Genomic DNA, 21,160 nt, shown 5'->3' with positions numbered 1-21,160 from the left:
TAGCCCACAAGTTTTATTTTCAGAAACAAGTTTTTATACTATGAATTTTAAGGAAATACTTATTAGCATGCTGAGAAAGTTATGAAACTTTATTGTTGAATGGGAGCCAGAGCCTGAAGATGGAAAACCTATCAAAAGCTAGAAGGGCCTCAAAACCTGATCAATCCCAACACCCTTAGAACATACTGGGATTGTGGGGGGGCAAAAAGCAAAATGCTATGCAACTTGTTCTTCAGAAAATCATCTTTTGAGAAGCTAGACATCGTGAGGGAGTTTGTTGTCAAGACAAAGTGCTCATACCCACGCTCTGCACACCATGCCAAGTTACCTGCGGCTCCGGCTGCTGCGTTCTGTGTTTCTTAGCGGGCAGAGGAGGGGGTGTGTCATTGAAAGGGAAAGGTTCGACAGATGCAGCCATGATGTCCAGCCACGGGCCTGACGAAGGTTGAGCAATAGGATGAGGAGAAAGGGTGGAAGGAAACGTAAATCCAGAAGGGAGAGATGATCTTTGCTTTATGGGAGAAAGACAGGGTACAGACATGTCCAAGTGAGATGAAAGGAGAAGGCAAAGGAAATGAAGTCGACAGTCTGGGGGTTCTGTCTTGTTAGGAGGTAGCCAAGAAGTCACAAATGGGCAGAAGCCCCCCTTGCTTAAATCTCACACGGCAAGCCACCTGGATCGGCAGGGCATCTTTCTATTTCCTATCACTAAACGTCCCCAAGAATGCTTTAGGAAAGCACAGTGCTAACATACTCCACACTGCAAAACAAAATCGAGCTGAACAAGTGATTCAAACCAGCAAGCGACAGAAGATTTTGTTTTTTTAAAAAATTTTCCAAGGAAATTAGATTGGGTTAGAGTGCTAAGCTCTGGGCTTCTGTCCTGGAAGTTACTGCTAATTTCTTACTTCCTGCCTTCTAAAATACACCAAAAGTGATTTGTTTTTTTAAACTCGGCATCACCCTGGCCCTCTGGCCCAACACACTCCACACACGCTTTTATTGGGCTCATTTTCCGTTAACTGTGGGTTAATTTTTGACATGAGGAAAAGCAGTGAATGAATGAAACATCATGCGAACACACCTCTGAACTCTGGGGTTGGCTCCCCGAAACAGCGGAGGCGCACTCAGTGACAACAGCGTCAGCAGGGGACTGGGTGGAAGGGGACAGACTTGTGGAATTGCCACGTGGCTCGTTAATTTCATTGACACTGATATAGCCCTGAAAGGAGGAATTCAGACGTTAAACACACAGGAGGCCAAAGCTAAGGCAAGCAAAGGAGAGCATGGGTGTTCCCAAGACGATGGGATTAGCTGGGTATTATTCAATGTCTCGTTAAGTGACTGATCAGCAATGAAAATGAATTTACAGTGCTTATTTGTGAAAAATGGCATTTGAAACATTAAACATATATACATACATACATACATACATACATATATATATATTTTTTTTTTCTGGTGAGTATCAAGATGAACCAATATCTTCCCATCTAAAATTTCAACAGAAGCCAGTATCCATGCTGTGAATGGAATCATGTTATCATGACATGTTCGCTGGAAATAATCACACGTGGAAAAGCTGAGACACAGAATTGATACTGTAATCGCTCACTCCCAAGTCAAGAGTCTTTTCCACAAAGTTGTATTCTTAGATTTTTCCTCTGTTTCTTGAGGAATTGCAGTTCAAAAGAGTGGGGCAAGATCTACAGGGTTTTGTGATAAGAAAATACTTACAAAAGTAATAATGTATTTTATGTATTTAGGCTCTGTTCATTTTAGCCAAAAAAGACTGAAGAAGACACTGGATTTACACACACAGAGCCCTCAAGTGGAGTTGCACTTGTACGATGTTCCAATTCAAATTGAATCTCTACCACCAGGATAGAATTTTCAGTTACCTTTGAACTCAACAATGCAGTTTTGGCTATGGGCCTAGATAAAATACACAAAGATCAGAATTTCTGTGAATCAAGATTCCTAAATATACCTTTGTGGAAAAGGAACTTGTAAATTTCATGGAAAATAATTATACCAGTCAATCATGATTTTTTTGCCACACCAATCAAACAATTTGAGAAAAAAAAAGTGTATTAAACAATGCAGTCACTCAAAAGTGAACGTGAGTTGAATCTGACTCAGGTTCTGGTCTGAGCCCATTAATGATGGGACACCTTAAATCTTTCTAAAAGTAACTCTAGAAAGGACAGATCTTGTGACTTGCTGCTGTTGTAGCAAAACCTATAGGGTGGAAGGCAAAAGAAAAAAAAAGATTTCTTTCTTTACTGAGAACCCATTGTTATAGCAAAGTGGAGAGAAAGCTAGCCTTGACTCGCTATAACCTGGAGGCATCAAAGTCTTCTACTTCAGAAAGGGACACAGGTCTTACATAAAGCTCTACAGATTAAACTGAAGAAAGGAAGCAACGAATTAAGATTGTCCACTTTCATGTTACCTGTGATAATAGATCAGAAAGGAAATCAAAAACTTCGAGTCATACTTTTTCTAGGCAGTAGAAGAGCTCAAAGCCAGCTTTTGAATATTTCTTATAGGAGTCCTACATTACACAATTGAGCTGCATCAAAAATGTATGCTTTTGTCAAATGTGGGTTTTCTTTAAAGAATTAGGTTGTAAATTTATCACTTCTCAGAAAAGGGAAAGAGAAAGCAAAACAGACAGGGAAATAGAAAATGGAGGTTTCCTGAATGGGGTCTTCTTGGAACATGAAAAAGAAGGTATGGATAATCAACAAGCACACATGGTTCAGATACACACACATACACTTGTGACACCTGGAATGGTGTAGAAAAAGCAAAGACCAATGGGAAGGGGGAGAAGGATTTCAGCCTATGGAGAGATGAAAGGGACTCAGAGTGCATTTGGTTCACTTGGATGGTGAAAGCCGCTTCCTGCTAGAATGTCCAGGACCAACCTTCCCCCTTGCGCTGTCCTACTGCTGACCGAGGCAGGACTTAGCATGTGAATGGAAAACAGTGTTCTGATACCTCCCCTTATCTCCTCCATCCCCAGTCCAATCTGCCAGGAAGGACTTTCAAATCTCCTTGCAAAATGTGTAATAATCCATCTAACTTTCCACATCCCTGCCACTGCTCTAGTCCAAGCTCCCAATTCTAGCTCCTGCCCACACGGCCACAGCGGCCCCGGTTCCAGTGTCCCAGCATCTCCGTACTTCTGATCCAGCGTCCCCCAGTGTCGCAGAGCAAACTGCCTCAGCAAGTGGGTCATCTCCCTGATTAAAACCGCTTCACAGCTTCCAAGAACACATGAAGACAGACGGCACTTCATGCATGTGGCCCGCAAGTCCTACCTCTACCTTGCTGGCACTGTCTTATGCCAGTAGAGTCCATCCACAGCCACCCTTTTATTCCATGTTCCAGAAACTGTGTGACCTAACACAGCTATTGTAGAATTAGTATTATTTTTATTATTTTTTTTAGTTTTTCGAGGTAGGCTCTCACTCTAGCTCAGGCTGACCTGGAATTCACTATATAGTCTCAGGGTGTCCTCAAACTCAAACCAATCCTCCTACCTCTGCCTCCCAAGTGCTGGGGTGAAAGGTGTGCACCACCATACCTGGCAGAATTATTCTTAAAAATGCTTCTGAGGTAAGTAAAGGCAGTCCTTTTGGTTATATAGGGTTTTATGTAGCAGCAGTTTTTTTTCTTTAATTTGAAAACATAAGTAAATGCAAAGAAAATGACTTTTTTATCAGCATTACAATTTCTTTCTTTCTTTTGTTTTCCTGAGGAAGTGTCTTACTCTAGTCCAGACTGACCCAGCATTCACAATGTAGTCTCAGGGTGGCCTTGAACTCACAGTGATCCTCCTACCTCTGCCTCCCAAGTACTCAATTAAAGATGTGTGCCACCACGCCTGGCTGGCATTGTAATTTTCCATGGCAGAGCTAAAATGGTGTATCAGTGCAGTGACGTAGCACTGCAGGAGGGGATTTGGGAAGGTGAGATAATGAAGACTGGAGAATGATGGATAAAGAACACGCACAGTTTCATGCAGACAGGAGCTCCCAAGCTAGGGAGAAAAGTAAGAAACCAGACCACCTTCTCAACTGTTGGGGACATTTTCATCAAGAGGAAAAGAAATAAAGTCAGAGACGGAACAGGTAAGAGAAAGTGTCGTAGGAAGGAAGGAGGAGAATGTAGGACTCATCTTGGTCTAGAAGCTAAATGTTTTGCAACTTCAAGTTACCCCACAGTTTCACTGCCAAGTAATATAGATGCGTGTGCACATGGGTGTGCATGTGTACACATCCATGTGCAAAGAAAAACAACACGAACATACACTAGACACACCAATAATCCCCGGTGTCCTCAGAACAGAAGTCGTTAGAGACAAGAGAGTCGTTCAAGAACACGGGACTTTCTTGAGCCAGTGGAAGTCATGGTTTCACTCCATGGCTCATCACACAAAACTGAAGTAGCTCTGATTTCCAGGGAGACGAGAGTGAATCTATAAAATAATGTCTTACCTCCTTTAGAGTACTGGGGTTAACAGGGAACCCCATCCCTCCAGTGAGGCTGGAGTACTTCTTTTCCAAATTACACAGACTCTCCTTTTCCTAAAGAAACACAAAGTCTCTTAAGCTTGGTGTGGACTTAAATACAACTGAAAAACACACTGACTTTATATCAGAGAAAAACATCAAAATCACACACTGTCCCTGTTTCTGTTTCTTTTCTTCATGCTTAACAACAACAAAAACCACAAACAAATAAACAACACAACAACAAAACACCCACCATGGTTCAGGGAATTTTGTGGAAGAGGGGGAGGAAAGATTGTAAGAGCCACAGGTTGGGACGTCATACCCTGAGGCATTGCCCCCCCCCACCTAATATCTGACTGCTGCACTCAGAGAATAATTTATAACCCCATGCCAGCCCACCCCACTGAGGAGGGCCCACATCAGAATGGGGTCAGAGACCAGGGAAAGGATGGTACCAACACATGATAGAGCCATATAAGTATGTCTGTAATTAAAAAAAAGAAGAAGAAGAAAACATCACATTATCCATGCCCTGGGTTGGCCATTCTCTCTCTTCTTGTAAACATATGAAGAATAAATGTAACCCCACTGAGGACCGTCCCCAGTAGAATGTGGACAGGGACGAGGGGAAAGTAGGTACCAACATATGATGTAGCAAGATGTATGAAACATCTTGTTAGTAATAATAATAATGATAGTAAAATAATTTTTTTTAAAAATCGAATCAGTCTTTGCAAAGGATCCATCTTCTTTCTTAACCTAAAAATTGCTCCGAAGGGATGCTCACTTCTTATAAGAAGATATGATACCACCTCATCCCTGAGTCCTTCCTCCTGGGCTCCCTCTTCTGTCTTAACCGGGGTGTGGGTCATCTCATAGTTCCATCATTCATTCTGCATGGCATGGCCCTAGGTCAGGGCTGCACGCAGGATTCTGCCCTGGGATGAGCCCTATCTGTTCAACGCTTGGTGTCTTATCCCTGAAGTTACACTTGAGGTCATCAATTCAAAAATTTAGGCTAGAAGTTATTTGTTTTATTGCCTATGATCAAGGAAATCCCTTTAAATGAGGTACTTTACTGGCATAGTTATGAACATACACCAATTGGGGAGGAAAATCTTGCCAACTAACCCGTCCACCCAGCGTATCTACAAATCCAAGTGAGTGAAATGAACTCCAAGGTGACATCTGAGGAAGATCCACATTCAAATGACTAGAGAGCAAAATTTGACAACACCTGAGCCAAAATCCTGAAAGGAGTAAAAAGAGTACTTTCTCAGAAAATACTTAGTAGCAGAGGCCAGTAAGTTAAAAAGGAGATATAAAGGGAAGAGAAAGGAAGGGAGGAGGGTACTTAATAGGTTGGTATTGTATATATGTAAGTACAATGATTGAGATGGGGAGGTAATATGATGGAAAATGGAATTTCAAAGGGGAAAGTGTTGGGGGGAGTGAGGGTATTACCATGGGATATTTTTTATAATCATGGAAAATGTTAATAAAAATTAAATAAATAAATAAATAAATAAAAATAAATTAATTAATTAGTTAATTTAAAAAAGAGTACTTTCTCTCGAATCTATCAAAAAGGTGTTAGAATATATTTTTAAGTACTTGATGAAAAGAAAATGTGGCCTTTTTTTTCTTTAAAGTGTGAGTTCATATTTGCCATAGTTCAGATTTTCAATGTATGAAATGAAGAAAACAGCCTCATTTATTGTCTGAATTGTAGATAATCGTTCACACAGTGTTAGTTATTCATGTGGAAGACTGAATAGAAACATGTATACACAAGACTCCCTTAAAGTACAAAGGCTACTTTAAAAGACACTCCCTTGGGCTGGAGAGATGGCTCAGCAATAAAGGCACTTATGGGAAAGTTTGCCAGCTAGGGTGCAGTTACCTAGCACCCACGTAAAACCAGATCCACAAAGTGGCACATGCATGGGACTTTGTTTGCAGTGGCAAAAACTCTGGCACACCCATTCTCTTTCTCTGTCCCTCCCTCTCTCTCAAGAGAATTGGCGCATCAGGGCCTCACCCATTGCAATCAAACTCCAGATGCTTGCGCCACCTAGTGGGCATGTGCAACCTTGTGCTTACCTCACCTTTGTGCGTCTGGCTAATGTGGGATCTGGAGAGTCGAACATGGGTTCTTAGGCTTTGCAGGCAAGTGCCTTAACCACTAAACCATCTCTCCAGCCCCTGCTTTATTAAACAACAAATAAATTTTTTAATAATGAAAGACACCATTTTTCCCATGTTGGAAGCTGTGTTCTATTGTAACTGATACTGAGCAGGAAGAACTTACTCTTTGTAGCATCATTATTAAATTATTCTTTTCTTTCACAAAATGATCTTGTTCTCGCTGTGCCTGCTGAACAATGTGACTGGCTTGTTTTTTCAATGCAGAAATTTTTTCCTGGAAGAAAAAAATGTGATTACAGAAAGGTGCACATTATGCATTCCCAGGTTTGCCAGTTTGTCCTGGACAAGAAAGCAAAACGTCTTTATGACAACCCTGGCTGCAGTGTAGTGTGTGGTGGACTGCTATCATTACCCATCCACTGAGAACACTTCTTTTCTAAGGGCAGTGAGGTTCAAGTGATTGAAAATTTATTCTGAAACACCCGGTAGTCACACAAAATGTCATTTCAAATACCATTAAGTAACTTTTGACATTATCTTGGGAGATGCTGAAGGAAAAACAACAATGGAATTTCTTATTTAAATTAACAAGTTAAGAAGCTACTTTCTCGGTCCTTCCTTTCCTCACTCAATTTTAGCCTTCAATTTTACCACATCAGTACAATGTTCCAGGGTACCATGCTCAATTCTAGAACGAAGGCTGAATTCTGGTGGGGAAACAGGGAAATTCGAGCGCTAGGAATTGGATGGAGTCAATCGTCATCCACACTATATTCTTCTACTGGCTCTTTATTTCTTTTTAAACTATTTTTGTATTTATTGATTTATTTGAGAGGAAGAAAGAGGCAGGCCAATAGATGAAAGACAGAGTGGGGTTGGGAGGGAGAGGATGGGTGTGCCAGGCATCCAGCTACTGTAAACAAACTCTAGAAGCTTGTGCCACATGGTGCCTCTGGCTTGCATGGGTCCTGGGGAACTGAACCTGTGTCCTTTGTCTTTGCAGGCAAGCACAAGCACCTTAACTTCTAAGCCATCTCTCCAGTCCCTACTGGCTGTTTCTAATGGTGACAAGCTTCCAGCCAATTTGCAGAATTTGTGAGCAATGAGAACAGAAAATTCCCAAATAGGGGACTTCCGGTTAAGATGGCAGCGTAGGTACCACGCCAAAGCAGCCTAGGGGGAAAAAAGACCAAAAAAACTCAGCAAAATACACACTTTTACTAAAAAGTGAGGTGTATAGGAAATTGAAGTGGCAGCAGAGAAGTAGAAGAGTTCCAGAGCATCCAGAGCCCACTCAGGCGGGAACAGCGGCTCCGGCAGCTCCGCCAACCGTGCGAACGCGGCACACCAGAAAGCCGCCAGACTCGGCTCCAGCCGCAGGAAAAGCCAGGTGCCGGAGCTTTCCCTCACACCGCGCTCTCCGCAACTCAGGAAACATGAGGGGAGAGTGGCAGCGAGCAGCGGAGGAGCAGACCGCGAGGTAGAAGAACATGTGGAGCAGCGAGACAACCAGAGCAGCCGCGGCTCCCTCCCCTCCCCCACCGCCTGAGCCCAGCTCCGGTGAACAGAGCAGCGGCCGGGGACCCAGCCATGCCAACTTGGGCTGACAGCGGGACCCAAGCAGGAGCAGAGTTCGGCAGCAACATCAGCGGCTCCAGCACCGGTACCAGCGGCCCCAGCAGCAGCAGACCCAGGAGTGGCAGCAGCGGCAGACTCGGCAGCAGCAGCTTCAGGGGGAGCAGCGGCAGTGGACACAGCAGCAGCAGCTTCAGCAGCAGCGGCTACAGTACCAGCAGGGGCAGCTTGAGCAGCAGCAGTTCCAGCAGCAGGGGTGCTGATCTGCAGGGCCACACTTGCCAGGCTTGGTTTGCCTCACAGGAAAAGCCAGTGCCCAGCTCCAGAAATCAGAACAGCAGCCCAACGACCCAGCCAGCAACTTGACTGAGACCAAAATCATCCAAGGTAACTGGGATTGCAACAGGGAAGGGTCTCACTTGGTTGCAAGCTGACTTGGATCCCTCAACAGTCCAGAAATCTTAACCTCTATGTTGATAGAGGATCTGGTCGTTATAATAACTACTCTTGCATACATACTTGGGGCTGTTTTTGATTGAATGTGTACAGTGTTTAGTTAAATTTTAGAATCTACCTGTATTTTATTCCACTCAGCCTGCTTGAATACTCCTATAGCAGGGAAACTCAACCCCTAGGAACACCTTTGTAGATACTCTCAGAGTCTTAAGAGACACACCTAACACCTTAAGCTCCTACCCTGAAAATATATAACATCAAATCAATTGATACAGCTAAGAATACACAGCTAGCTAGAAAATCCAAGCATTAACTTAATCCAAGATGCAAAAATATATACATTATAACACAAGAAACACTAAAAAGCAAGATGATATAAATCCACCTAAAAATATTAATGCATCAGAAATGTCCTCCAGTGAGAACAAGTTAGAGGAAATGCCTGAGAAAGAGTTCAAAATAATGATTATAAATATGTTCAAAGAGGTCAAAGAACAAATCAAAAGAATCAAAGAAGAAATCAAAGGAATCAAAGAAGATGCAGGACACCAATTTAATGGAATAAAGAAGGCAATACAAGAAATAAATAAGGAAATAGAAATAATAAAGAAAAACCAGTCAGAATTACTAGCAATGAAGAACACAGTTAATGAAATAAAAAACTCTGTAGAAAATCTCACCAGTAGGATGGATGAGGGAGAGGACAGAATATCTAAGCTAGAAGACCAGGTGGCAGATCTAATACAGTCCAACAAAGAGAAAGACAAACTTATTAGAAAATTCCCAAATAGATTTTTTTTTTTCCCCACAGAATTATCCCTATTACTATGACTGACTTCATGTGAATGAAAAACAGGGTGTTATTCACAAATCCATCTACGGCATTACGGCCATGACTGTAACCTGCCTCCGCAATCTGGCTCGAGCACCATTTGCCATACATGAGGCAGGCCCCATAATCTACCAAATGCAATGTGAGTAAATACAGAAAGCTATGCCGATGTAAAGAGAGACACGCACAATAGCTCGCTGCATGATTGTCATCGCCATACAATGATTTTCTCACCTCAAACCTCACCTGCCACTCACCTTTCTAGTGACAATGTTCCCTTGGTATTGGGCCACTTCACGCAGGAGCTGTTGGGTCAAATTCTCCTTTTCCTCATCGAGACGGCTCTCGTGTTCAAGTTGCTGGAATTCCAGGTCTTCAAAGTGTTTGCTTTCAACATCCAACCGGTCAGCATCCTTTGGAGAAAAGAAAATGAACACAAGACCTACTGGGATGGCTGGCTGCAGCCTTCTTGATGTGAAAAAAAAAAAAAAAAAAGCAAACACAATGGTTAAATGCAGTTCTTGATCCCAGATGCGTTCCCAGGGGCATCACTGAGAGAGCTAGAGGATGAGGACGAGACCAGGCCCCGAGCAGTGCCTGTTAGACAGGAACTGAAGGGACACAGTGCAGAGGCCAGGACGTCCTTCGCCAGCAGCTTTAGGCTGCTCTGTGCTTCTTGGAGTTCATAGGTGGCTTTCAAATGGACAATGAAGCAGGCAAAGAGGTCAGCAAACATTTTAAGTACCCTCTGCACACCAAAAGTAAGATATGATCTCTTATGAGAATGATTTTTTTGACACAGTTTTCATATGACACAAGACTCCAAGATATAGGAAAGTGGTTTAAAAAGTGAGCCTAGTGCTGGAGGGATGGCTTAATGGTTAAGGTGTTTGCCTATGAAGCCTAAGGACCCAGGTTTGATTCCCCAGGACCCACATAAGCCAGATGCACCAGGGGGTGCATATGTCTGGAGTTCTGGAGGCCCTGGCGCGCCCATTCTCTCTCTCCCTCTTTCTCTGTCAAATAAGTAAAAATAATTTTTTTAAAAAGTGAGCCTAAAAATAGATCAAAGGTCTCTCAGAGGACATGTACCCCAAATGTCAATGTCAGTGTCCCACAGCACAAGCTACTGAAATGTGAGGAGAAAAAGAGCAAACCTTTGTTACACCGATGCTTAGTTCTGTAGTCTGTTTGAATACTCTCTCCTTCCCTCACTTCTTACTGCTCTCGCTCTTCTCTCTCTCTCTTAGGTAGGATCTAACTATGTAGCTCAGACAAGCCTTGAACTCACCATCCTCTTGCTTCTATCTTCTGTGCACTGGGATTACAGATGTATGTTCATTTCTTAACAGACGTTTTCTAGTGTGCGTCCATACAGCAATATGTGCACATAATTTTAACATACTTTTAAATGTATATTCTTTGAGCACTCATGAAAAATGCATTTATATTATGATATTGATTATATATCCTAAAGAGAGAACACATGTTCATATAACATAAATGAATGGATAAACAATCAGGAACATTTGAACATGGACTCTGGGTGACAAGGATGCGTTATTAGGTTCAGCAGTTGACACCAACGCAGCCTGCTGGGGGACACTGACGGCGGGGGAGGCCATGCCTGTGAAGGGAGGGACGTCCTGGGGAAACCTCTGCATCTTCTGCTCAGCACTGCTGCGAACAGAAAACTGCTCTAAAAATAGTGTCTGCTTAAATTACATTTAAAGATGGAATTTCTTAAACTGGGCTTCTATAGACCTATTACAATTGTCCATAAATCTCTTTATAGGAGAGAACAGAGCCAAAGATGGCGTTAGGCACAAATGGAGACTGAAAAAGTTAAGCTCCACTACTCTGAGAATGACCTTGAGGAATTGGAGGCAGGTCAGAAATCCTGGAAATCAGATGGCCCACAAGAGGCATACTTCAATATCAGAGATGTTTAGAAACAGGAATGTGTTCACTCGTCTATACTTCCTGCAGAGGTTGGGGCACGCTGTATAAATTATTCCTGCTTTCATTCTTTTAAATGCTTTCCTTTAATTTGGGAGCCTCTGGCAATTATAAATGTGCTATGTATAGAAGATTTCTTAAATTGTATTTTATAAGTAATCTTTGGCCAACAGTAAGAGGCAGCTGGGTAACATGGAAAATAGCTCTAGAGAGCAGACAATTGTGGCATTCTTGCTGTTCAATTCAATCATAAAAGAGTTGGAAAAATAATTACATGATAAATTATAGGATAAATTAGATATCACTGTCTATTATACCTCCTTCTGGGTTTTATTCCACAATAATTAAGACTTTTATTCAAATGGAATCTTTGTCTCTACAATGAATTATATTTTCGGGATGAGTCATATAGAAGAGCTCTTAGCTACCATGAAATTACAACCGACACTACAGAAACAGGTTATCACGTTAATGCAAACTTTTAACAATGTGTGAGACCAGGAAAAAATCAATTTAAAAGACATAGTCACAGGGCTGGAGAGATGGCTTAGCGGTTAAGGCATTTGCCTGCAAGGCCAAAGACTCCTAGTTTGAATCTCTAGGACCCACGTAAGCCAGATGCACAAGGGGTGCACGAGTCTGGAGTTTATTTGCAGTGTCTGGAGGCCCTGGTTCACCCATTCTCCCTCTCTCTCTCTCTCTCTCTCTCTCTCTCTCTCTCTCTCTGCCTCTGTCTCTCACTTGCTCTCTCAAAATGTATAAATAAAATTTTTTTAAATAAAAGGCATATTCACAGCTACGATCCTAAACACAATGTTTAGGTAGAAGGACTTCGGTTGTAAAATTGTCTCAGAGAGAGGAGAAACACCACATTCTCAGATGAATTTTAAAAAATTTAAAGAAATTCTGAGTATAACTATACATATATTATATATTGGCTTATTGAAATAAATATCTCAATGTCTTAATTTCACAGTTTTGATTGATATTTTCAATTTATCAGATTTTTCTAAAGTAATTAATTATTGAAATATTTAAAGAATTAAGAGGAATGGCTACAGTCTTGAAATAATGTATTAGCTGATATATTTGCTCATATGGACATATACAATAAACTTTTTATTATCTTCCAATTAAACTTAGGTTTTGGTTAAATATAATTAAGATAAAAATTTGAAAGCCTCAATAAAAATATTTTTAAAAAATAAATAAATAAAGGGCTAGAGAGATTGCTTAGTCGTTAAGGGCTTGCCTGCAAAACCAAAGGATCCAGGTTCAATTCCACAGGACCCATGTAAGCCAGATACACAAGGGGGTGCACACATCTGGAGTTCGTTTGCAGCAGCTAGAGGCCCTGGTGCACTCATTATCCCCCCCCCCCCTTCCTGCCTATTTCTCTCTTTCTCTCAAATAAATAAATAAAAATGACAAAATTTTGAAAGCCTCCTTTTGGTTTATAAATCACCTTAAAAGTGTGCATGTGGCTCACAATATACATAATACTAATGAGCTGCTTCCTCCACACTTGGTTAATATATGTTTTATTTTAACCCTGCAGGAAGGCTGCAGAATCACTCACTGATTCATAGTAAATATTTAAACTACTGCATGAAAATAACAACGCCCAAGGTAGACAAGATGGGCGTTAAGCTAAGCTCTCCACTCAGATTCTGTGGGGTCACCTTCTTACCACGTGATCTAAACTGCTAGAATGTGTGTAACTTTGAAAAGACTTTGAAAGAAAAGCTACTGGGGGTTGCAAACTTTAAAAGATTTTAGATAATGAGAATCCAGAGAATGGAATGTGGGGTTTGGGGGGAGGCCTCCTTTAATTGAGACAGGATAATATGCACAGGAAATTCAAAGTCAAGTACAACATCAGGTGAATGAAACTTAACAAAAAACTTAACTTCCACTGGCTGAAATAACTTCACAGCTTTTATGAAGAAACTCAAAGAAATGAAAGAAACAGCTACCCTAAGAAAACGTCTGTAAAGTTCCTTTTTTATTTCCCTGTGGAATAGCTTATCTTGAGACTAGGTGTGGCAGAAATTTACATCTTTGTCTTTTCTTGGCCTAATTGGGGGCTGTGGGGGCAGAAGAGAGGAACAGATGAAATACGACTGGGTTGTCTAGCAAATAATCTCATGACAACTTAAAGCCAACTCTAGTGGCAAATTTAAATGGGCCTCAGGGTTTGTTAAACCTTCTCCATCTCACGGTGCCTGGTCACACACGTGGTGTATTTTTTGGGATATGGAAAATGCAACGAACAGTACAACTTGTGTATGAAGATACTGATTTTTCTCCGGGGGAAAAAAAAGTGACTTCGGACCCAGTGTTCACAAAAGGGATTCCTAACTGTGGAAATCCCTGCATAGAATTTCTTAAATCAAGAGACCCAGGAAGCCCGGGCGTGGCGGCGCATGTCTTTAATCCCAGCACTCGGGAGGCAGAGGTAGGAGGATCGTCGTAAGTTCGAGGCCACCCTGAGACTCCATAGTGAATTCCAGGTCAGGGAAGTAGATGTCAGAAGCACTTGAACCCGGCCATAGCTAGCTCTCTGCCTCACTAACGGCAGATGGGGCCTTGACAAGTACAAAGCGCCTTTCATTCGAGCTCCTCCAGCAGCGCAGGGGTGGCGAGCCCAGCGGTTACAGGCAGCCCCGAGCCATGAAGTCACTACCGGCTGACAGTTCTGTTCTCACTCCAGAGCGCGGATTCAGGACACGGTTGCCTACCCACAACAATGCAGTCGTTTACCCAAGGCAACGTGCAGTTTCAGAAAACGATTTTACTTCGACCCATTCTCGTTTTTATTTTATGTCACAGAGCATCTAATTGAGTCAGCTGTAGTAAAGTGAATGCCTCTGCGAAAGCTGCGTCATGGGGTGCTACTCTGAAGTTTTTGTGGTCTGCAAAGAAAAGAATGCAGTGACATGGGAAGTTTGAATGGACTTCTGGGGAAATGAGTGGATGTTTACTGATTAAGCCAAGGGATTGGTGTCAAGTGACAGTGACCATGAAGCTGGAGAACCCTGGAAGTGGGAGGTGCCTTAGCCTGAGGCAGGCAGAAGCCATGGCCAGCCACCTCTGTGAGAGAAAGGGTCTTCCACAAAAATCTTAGACCACCTGAGGAGCATGGTTTTGACTTTCCCACAGCAGGCTTTTGCTTCACGTCCTTTCCTTTTCTGAGTCAAAGATTTTCAACGTGGGGACTGGGGGAATGGCTTAGCGGTTATGGCATTTGCCTGCGAAGCTCAAGGACCGGGGTTTTATTCCCCAGGACCCACATGAGCCAGATGCACAAGGTGGTGCATGTGTCTGAAGTTCGCATGCAGTGGCTAGAGCCCTGGTGTGCCCATTCTCCCTTTCTCTCTGTCTCTTTCTCTCTCATAAACAAATAAATCAAATATTAAAACAAAAGTTTTCAATGTACGTAAAATATAAACATTTTTCAGAATAGCACATGTAAACAGTGATTATTTATATTATTTATATATTTTTATATTTTACATGTATATTTATATTATTACATTATATTATATTTTTATCACTTATATATTAATTCTCCAGGATGTTGATCAAATCTACAAGCTCTTAGAGAAAGGAATGCTTATAAAGGACATAAACACACAAGTAACAAGAGAAAAGGAAGAACAAAATATGTAGCCATGATGACAACCCTAAATGAAAAATTATGACAGCTATGTCATTAGCAGTACGACGTGCTGAAAAATGCTAACCAAATATGAAATTTAGCTTTTCCATCCCTTTTGTGAACTAGCCTAATGACAATTATAAACTAAAATGTTTACATAATATTAGCCTCTTTTTTATAATGGTTTTTATCACAATATTTCCAAAGAATTTTAACATTAGGAATCAGGAAATTTTATCTACTTACAGCAAATTCAGCCTGACAGAATAAAATGAGTCAACACCTTGTTAAAACATTCTTTGATTTGGGGCTGGAGGGATGGCTTAGTGGTTAAGGCGTTTGCCTACAAAGCCAAAGGACCCAGGTTCAATTCCCCAGGACCCATGTTAGCCAGATGCACAAGGGGGCACATGCATCTGGAGTTCATTTGCAGTGGCTGGAGGCCCTGGAGTGCCCATTCTCTCTCTCTCTCTTTCTCTGTCAAATAAATAAATAAATAAAAACAGTATATTAATTTTTTTATTTGATACTGTAAGACATAAATACTAAATTTGTTCTGCCACAGTTTAACTTATTTGCATGGGATACTGCTTTGGGGAGCTGGGTATTGACACGGGGTCATGCTACGTAGCCCTGGCTGCCTGGAACTCGCTATTGAAACCAGGCTGGCCTTGAACTTGCAGTGATCCTCACAGGCTTACTGGCACATGCCGCGTCGTCCCAAGCCAGATAGGCTTTTTTAAAAATTAAGATTCTTTCAACTTCTGCAACACATAAATTAGTTTTGACTGTAATGTCTCACCATCCAGTTATGGTCTCAGAAGTATCAGATATTTTTGTAATAAGCCACCTTGAGACTTTTTCCAAAGGTGTCATCTACACTGATTTCTCTACTGGCTCACTCCCAAGAAAGTACAAACGAAACTTGAATGAAACAAGCCTTCTTTTCTCCTCTTGTTAAATCATAAAATTGTTACTCACTTAGGACAAATTCCTATTCTGTGATCTTTCAGAGGGGCAGGACTGTTAATGCGCCAGGATACGTGGTGACGTGGGCTGCTAGTTATGGAGATGACCTAATGGTCAAAAGGCTATGTGGCTGTGCCAGGTCTGTGAAGTCATCCACTTATAACCAGCATGGTTCTGTTAAACACTGCCAGCGTTCAGGACAGGAGAATGAGCTGCTATTGTTTAACTAAAAGGTCTAGCTGCCATACTTTTTTTTTTTTTAAGTTTTTGAGGTAGGGTCTCACTCTAGCTGAGGCTGAGCTGGAATTCACCTGCACTCTCAGGCTGGCCTCGAACTCACAGCGATGCTCCTTCCTCTGCCTCCTGAGTGCTGGGATTAAAGGCATGCACCACCGTGCCCAGCCATTTTTTTTTTTTAATTAAGGTGATACCACGAGAAGTTATTGAAGACATGTTTGCATCCTGGGTCTTGGCGTTTGAATTTTCTAATTATGCTAATGAGTTCAGTGTCACTGACCAGCAGAAAGAGAAACGACACAATGGGCGGCGTTAGCGGGCAAACCAGAAAAAGGTACTTTTTGGCAAGAAAATCATACTCACAGTACGACAGATAGTGCAGAGAAAGATGTCAGTTGATTGAAATGCTACAATTTTGTGGTCAGTTACACTTAGAAACAAGTTCATTTTAGTTACCTAGAATGTCTCCAGAAATGCTCTTGCATTATAAAATAGGGATAGAATTCTAGCAAGTGTATATATATATATATATATATATATATATATATATATATATATATATAATTTTTTACTGATTAGCATGGAATAATATACATGGTTAGCATGCAAATTTTTATTTTAAAGTATCTAAAGACTAGAGCTTATGCAAATGAATTTATATGCTATATGAAGTGGTAAGGCACAGAAAAACAGAAGTTAATTGAAAGGAAACAAAAGCACAAGTGTGCATTCCTGTTGCTACTGACCCTCTTGAGTTGCTGTTGTAACTGTTCCCTCATGGACTCAGGACAATTGTCCAGCTGGGTCTTCTGCTCGGAATAAAGCTCCTGGAGCCTCTCTAGTTTTTCCCTCTCAGCATCAAGCTTTACCTTCTCCTGAAGTTCAGAAACCAGAAAACAGAAGAAATTATCTTCACGCCCCGAGCAGGTGCAGGCGAACATTCCCCAGTGGCCACACAACCCTCTACAAAAGCTCTCAAGGCTCTGCGCGTGGACAAACAAGCAAAGCTTGTTAGCTGACAGGTTAAAGGGATATGAGCGAAGTTAAGAGTTCACACTCTCCAAATACAGCTCGCTTCACTGGGGACTGACAATGGCCTGCCCTTCCCTCCTTCCTGCTACCCTGTTAAAATAAAAGCGGGAAAGCGATTAGAAAGGTGAATGTTGGCCACTGGCCAATGAAACACAAAAGAAATGCCAACCACATTCATACGCTGTCCTGGCAAAAGTCACTTGGCAGAAAGCCACATGAAGGAGAGGTGCCACTCATTTACTTTGAAGTACTGTCATGGTCCTAGCTGCTCAAGGCATTTGCTAAGCAAGGCACACTGGTGATGGCCTGGCCATCTGAAATGGTTCTGGCAATGGAGAACCCTGTGGAGGTGAAGCAGTAGGAAGTTTTACTCCAGAGAGGGTATCCACTCCAGCCACGGAAGGTGCCCGTACAAATTTAGGACGGATAAAGCAGCAAGGGGAAGGTGAACGGGGCAGCTCAGACATACCTTAGCTACGACACCGACCGTGGAAACATGAACTTGCTCACAATACATGGCAAAAACAAATGGACAAAACGAGACATACATCAAGAAAGCAACATAGACTGTGACGTAGGTAGACTCCCAGGAGCCAGAGAAGAGAAGAAAGAGGACATAAATCCTGCCTGTGCCACACATGTCCAGGTGGTCCTATGCTGTAACTACCAAACACTGCACACAACAAGGACACGCCCGACACTGCCAGCTCCTAAAGGGGGAGATAACGCCTCCATTCACTTAGCACCAATCTTCTCAACTGGGGTGCACGTCATGGTGCTCTGAACACGTGTATCACATTTTAGGTGAGGTCATCTTCACGTGGAATACCATCAGTCTCAAGAAAAGCATTTTGTAGAGTCCTACAACAGCTTGACCCTTGCTAAGTAAAATGACAAAATAAAGCTAGTTTTTTAGCAGGTCGCAGACAGTTTAGATGGTGAAGCTCGGAGGCAGTTCTATGAAATCACCCCTCCCGCGAGTTCCGACCCCACATGCCCATGATTTCCTGTGCAAATTCTAGCTAGAGTCTTGACCAAAGATGGTATGGTTCAAATTGAAAACCGTATGACATTAGTGCCTATTCAAGTTCATTGAGTCTCTCTTTTTGTAAACTTGATTTTATATTTAAAGGACATTTTAGAAATGCTTTTATTTTTATCAAAATGACTATGTGTGTAGCAGTCATACATTTGAAAAGCCAACTTCACTTATCAATAGAAAATGAGTCTACAACAGCTTTAGCATTCTACAAGCATTAGCAGTATATTTGTTAGTAGTCTCATGGCCATGAGGCAGGAGCTGGAGAAAACAAAGGCATGGTTAACCTGTTGGATTCAGTCTTTCGTTTCCATATTAATATCTGTCCCTTAATAAAGGCAGCAATACAGAATGCCTTCTGGCTAGAAAATGTTATTTCCTCTGTGCATCAAAAGATCAAAGATTGCCAATTGACACAGCAAAAGGAGCCCTATTTCTAGGTACAGTGTCCTAAGACTTGGCAAGAACTCTAATTTCAAACAGAACTTTAAAAGAACAATAAAGGAACCTTTTCATTATAATTAAATACTACATGGACAAAGCCCTGAAATTTACAGTTATGCTTAACAGAAAACCTGCATAAAATACTTGATACTACAGAAAGTCACTGCCCAAAAGAAGCACAGGTCTCAAACCTAGAGAGACTCCCTTTTTAAAATTGTTAATAACAAACACAAATAAATAACTTTAAAAAATACCTCCTGTTTACGTAGTGCCCCCCTCCTGAGTCGTTCAAAGCGTTTGGCAATTCCGTACAAGGGGGCGGTTAAGAGAATGATGCAATCAGGCCCCATCTGAGCTCCAGCTTCTCCAGGCTAACCAGTAATGCTCTCGCCCCTACCTGGGTCCTGAAGACAAGGCTCAGTGGGGCCCAAGTCAGGGCAAAGGAAGCAAGAGAGGAAGGACGAAAGAAGGTTTAGTGACAGGTGGGCTCCGTCATGAATCACAGATGTGACATCACTCCTGTGAGAGCCCCAAGTAGGAGTCTGAGCCAGAAAGAAATTCATATTCCTCAATTCTATTCATAGTCCAGGAAGCTCCCAAAGGCAACTGAGCTGAAGGCACACACTTCATGAGAGCTACGAGCATCCGCTTCTGCAGTGAAGGTTAAAACAACTGGACAAAGGAGATGGTATCCAAGATTTCAAGAATTCTTGCTTTTTATATGTCAAGGATTCTCTTTCTCAGACGGATGTTAATAATCTCATCTATGCTAGCTACTATAAATTCAGTGATTTTTTTTTCCAAACACCCAAGTAAGGAAGTATAACTTAAGAAAAAGATTGAAGTGTATTTTAGGAAATAAATGAATTTAAGTTAATTAAAACTTTTTTTTAATTGCTGAAAAATACGACTATTATGAGTTGGAATTCTCCAGAAAAATTCACATTATATGAAGCACTTACAAAGCCAAGAACAAAGTAGGATTTCCCTAGAGACCAGCTGGCCCCTGGGCACTATACTCAAGTCAAATTGACTTTCTTGTAATGACCTGGCAAAATTCAACGGCGTCACAAATCCATTGCTAGATTCTTCCTGTTTTGTATATTGAAGACTTCCTGAAGGCTCATATTCAGACAAAGCTAAAGATAATGTTTTATTTATTTATTTGAGGGGAGAAAAGATAGAAAGAGAATGGGCATGCCAGGGCCTCCGGTCATTGTAAAAGAACACCAGACGTATGCACCACCTCATACATCTGGCATTATAGAGATCCTGACTGGGTAATTGAACTCAGGTCCTTAGTTTTTGCAGGCAAGTGACTTAACCACTGAACCTTCTCTCTAGACCTGTTGTATTATTTTTATTTAAGGGAGGGGGAGGGAGGGATGGTTTACTGGCTAAGGTGCTTGCCTGCAAACCCTAAGGATCCAGGTTCAATTTTCCAGATCCCACATAAGCCAGATGCACATGATGGCATATGCATCTGGAATTCGTTTGCAGTGGCTTAAGATCCTGGCACACTCATTCTCTCTCTCTCTCCCTCTCTCTCTTTCTCTCCTTATCTCTCTCCTTTCCTCTCTCTGTCTCCAATAAAGAAATAAATAATAAGATATTCAAAAAATTTTAAATATATTTATTTGAGAGAGAAAGAAATGGCGTGTCAGTGTCTCTTGCCACTGCAAACGAACTCCAGATGCATGCAGCACTTGGTCATGTCACACATGTGCAGAAGGAGGCGCACATGTCTGGAGGTGTATACAGCGGCTGAAAGGCCCTGGCACACCCATTCTCAATCTCCCTCTCCCTCTCAAAACTGAAATGAAAGAAAGTTTTCTATGCCTTAAAAAAATATTGTTTGCTTGCTAGAAATTCAAATATAACTGAGCTTCCTGCATGTGTGTGTGATAATTCTCACAAACTTGCTAGCTTGATGAAGAGTCTCTCAGGAATTAAGACCTGGTTTTGTAATTTCCAAGCTCCGTAGCTCAGACTCCAGCACACACTAGGTATTTAGGCCACGTATCAGGCAACACAGGCTCAGGTTTGGAATGGATGTGCTAAGCTATCAGCTTTAGGGATGATCCATCCAAAGTCCTCTCCAAATTCACCGAGGATTCCTTTCTTTCTAGCTCCTGAGACAATGTAGTAGTTTGGGAGGCAGGCATTCCTATGGGTTCATTTGTTAGCTAAATATTTTAGACCCACAATTATTTACCTGAAATTTTTCTTTTAGTGTCAGGGATTCAAGCCAGGGTTCACACCCCCTGGGCAGACGTACTACC

General features: G+C 41.8%; 1 protein-coding gene across 4 annotated transcripts in view; it reads right to left on the bottom strand.

Moving 5' to 3' along the window:
- Nucleotides 1-21,160, bottom strand: part of Phldb2 (pleckstrin homology like domain family B member 2) — a 112,493-nt gene that overhangs the window by 34,080 nt on the left and 57,253 nt on the right. For 2 of the 4 annotated variants that reach the window (XM_045147462.1, XM_004672310.2), the window contains exons 6-10: nucleotides 17,110-17,238; nucleotides 9,795-9,950; nucleotides 6,838-6,948; nucleotides 4,509-4,598; nucleotides 1,085-1,222 (exon numbers count right to left, since the gene is read on the bottom strand). In XM_045147462.1, the coding sequence (XP_045003397.1) occupies nucleotides 1,085-1,222; nucleotides 4,509-4,598; nucleotides 6,838-6,948; nucleotides 9,795-9,950; nucleotides 17,110-17,238 (624 nt within the window). The remainder of the gene's footprint in view (nucleotides 1-1,084; nucleotides 1,223-4,508; nucleotides 4,599-6,837; nucleotides 6,949-9,794; nucleotides 9,951-17,109; nucleotides 17,239-21,160) is intronic. The other 2 variants (XM_004672311.3, XM_045147463.1) reach the window with 2 other exon arrangements.

The sequence above is a fragment of the Jaculus jaculus genome, chromosome 4 (genome assembly GCF_020740685.1).
Source record: "Jaculus jaculus isolate mJacJac1 chromosome 4, mJacJac1.mat.Y.cur, whole genome shotgun sequence".
Lineage (NCBI taxonomy): Eukaryota > Metazoa > Chordata > Mammalia > Rodentia > Dipodidae > Jaculus > Jaculus jaculus.
Note: the sequence above shows the minus strand (reverse complement) of the source record. Positions and strands in the feature narration are given on the sequence as shown.